General features: G+C 37.4%; 1 protein-coding gene across 1 annotated transcript; it reads right to left on the reverse strand.

Moving 5' to 3' along the window:
- Positions 1 to 500: 500 nt before the first annotated feature.
- Positions 501 to 920, reverse strand: LOC110029312. The gene has a single exon (XM_020731548.1). The coding sequence runs from the start codon at positions 918 to 920 to the stop codon at positions 501 to 503; it is 420 nt and encodes a 139-aa protein (XP_020587207.1).
- Between the last annotated feature and the right edge of the window lie 1362 nt (positions 921 to 2282).

Raw genomic sequence — 2282 nt, forward strand, 5'->3', positions numbered from 1 at the left:
TTTGTAGCCCTGTAGTCAATTAAATTATTTCGAGTTAAAACGAGTTGAATGGAATGAACAAATGTTTGTTCGTGTTCGATATACAAAATGAATGACGACCTTGCTTTTGAAATAATCTGTTGGAGAAGATTTTTTTTTTCTTGTATGAAGGTTTGAACTTGAGCGACAAACATCCAGTTGTTGTTTCCTCTATGATCTCATCCACCAAACACAGCTAACTGATTAGGCAGCCTTTCTATATTTTTATCACTTTTAATAACCCTAAAATTACCCAAAAAGTATTTAAAAATTCAAAATCAAGACTAACTTCATACTAAATTCACCCAACTAAAATGACAATAACTATTAAATTCATCAAGATTGAAATCATAGTTTCATGCAATCAAATAAACCCTCTTTTTTTATTATTTTTAATTATCATCTATACCATGAATATCGTTTATCAAAACACCACAAAATCTCAATAATAAAATAAATAAAATAATGAAAATAAAAAAAGTTCATGAGATGGGTATAGCGAAGGGCACCTCACTCTCGTGCGACCCCAGCGAAGAACCATCGGCGTTTCTCGCCGCCGCTCCGTTCGCCACACCGCTATCATCCTGCAATTCAATCACGGTCGCCGCACCAAACCTCACTCGCTTCTCTCCTCCGGGCGAATGCAATTGCGAATCCGCCACATCAGCTGGTGGTTGCTTGTAGCAGGGGATGACGCTTCGATACAAGCAGATCAAGATCCAGAAGATCCAGGGAATGGAGATAAGAACCATTCCAGTGGCGAGAATCCAGCCGATCTCATCGGAATCCGGCTGCCTTATATAGATGACGAGGAAGATGCCACCGGAGAGAATAAACACCAAGAAAATGCAGGTAATGAACCAGATGCACAGATCCCCTGTTTTTCCCTCCGGTGGCGGCATTTCTTAGCAATCGGTACCGCGCCGCGGTTACCACGGCGGGCCTTCGTCTTGATTGGCTTTTCAGGATGTCTTTCTTGAGTCGATGTTTATACTTGCCTCGATTATTTCTCCATGGCGTTTGATCGATCTTGTTCTCCGAGCTCGATCCTGGCTTGATTTGGGAAGAGCTGGGGAGAGGGTTTCGGTGCTGGTGGATGAGATCGAGATGGGGGAGGGCTGAGATGGTAGAAATATGCAAATGGGGGAGGAATGGGAGGAGGGATTGAAGGAGAGAGAAGGGCGGGGAGGCGTCGGGGATTTAACAGATGCTTCCTATTTCGGAGTTGTTTCTTCCGTGTTGTTAGCAGATATGTTTTTCTTTTTTAATAATCAAAATTAGGATCTGTTTCGTGAAAAAATACTTGCGAGCCTGCTGTAGAATAAATTAAATCATTATAATTTTTTTTTTATTATCAAAAAATAGGTTTTCCGTTAATTACCACACGAGAAAATATTACATCAAGACTCCGCAAGTAGAGTTACGTGCGAAGTCTAATAAATATACGTCACATAGAAAAAAAAATAAAATATGTCCGAGAAAATATTCCTCCTGTGTTATTCAGGTGTTATTGTGCGTGTTATTCAGGTGTTACTGTGTGTTATTCAAGTGTTATTAATATGTTATTGTGTTATTATAACATCGAAAATATTCTCATAATACAATAACATCTGAATAACATATAATAACATAGAATAACATGGAATAACACGAGAGGAATATTCCCTGGTATTACCGGATCGATTTTTTTTCTATTATCTCTACGTGATGTAATTTCATTGAATTCCGCACGTGATGCAATATTTTTTCTAACAACACAATTGAAAAAAGTAATTTTGAAAATTTCTTAAAAGCACCAATAAAACAGATGCACAAATATAACTGTGAGGGTGGTTTAAAAAACAAGTAAGGCCGATTAAAATGAAAACAATCCTGAGCAATTTTTTGTTAAAGAATATGGACGAATCATTTTATATTTTATGATATTTTTTAGAATTATGCGTTGAAGCTTACTAGAATAACTTCGTCGAATATGACTAAGGGTATGTTTGGGGCTGCTGCAACTTATTGAATAGTCTGCTGATAAGATGATTAAAAATAATCTGTTGATAAGCTAGGTGCGGTGGCTATTACAAATTTTTATTTTTTTAGAAAAGTCAAACCGTTACTAGAAAGCTGCCACCAGACATAAATATGTGCGGTGTGAAAATAATAGGTGCGGTGTGAAAACGTTGTTTTCAGCGTTTTCAAAACGCATAAGCTGTCAAAACGTAGTTTACTCAAACAGATCAAATGCGTTTTCAAAACGCCACCGCACCAAATAA

This window comes from Phalaenopsis equestris, unplaced genomic scaffold (genome assembly GCF_001263595.1).
Source record: "Phalaenopsis equestris unplaced genomic scaffold, ASM126359v1 Scaffold000559, whole genome shotgun sequence".
NCBI lineage: Eukaryota > Viridiplantae > Streptophyta > Magnoliopsida > Asparagales > Orchidaceae > Phalaenopsis > Phalaenopsis equestris.

Excerpts from the sequence above, each read along its gene's own strand:
- LOC110029312 (XM_020731548.1), bottom strand. The coding sequence starts at position 920 with ATGCCGCCACCGGAGGGAAAAACAGGGGATCTGTGCATCTGGTTCATT.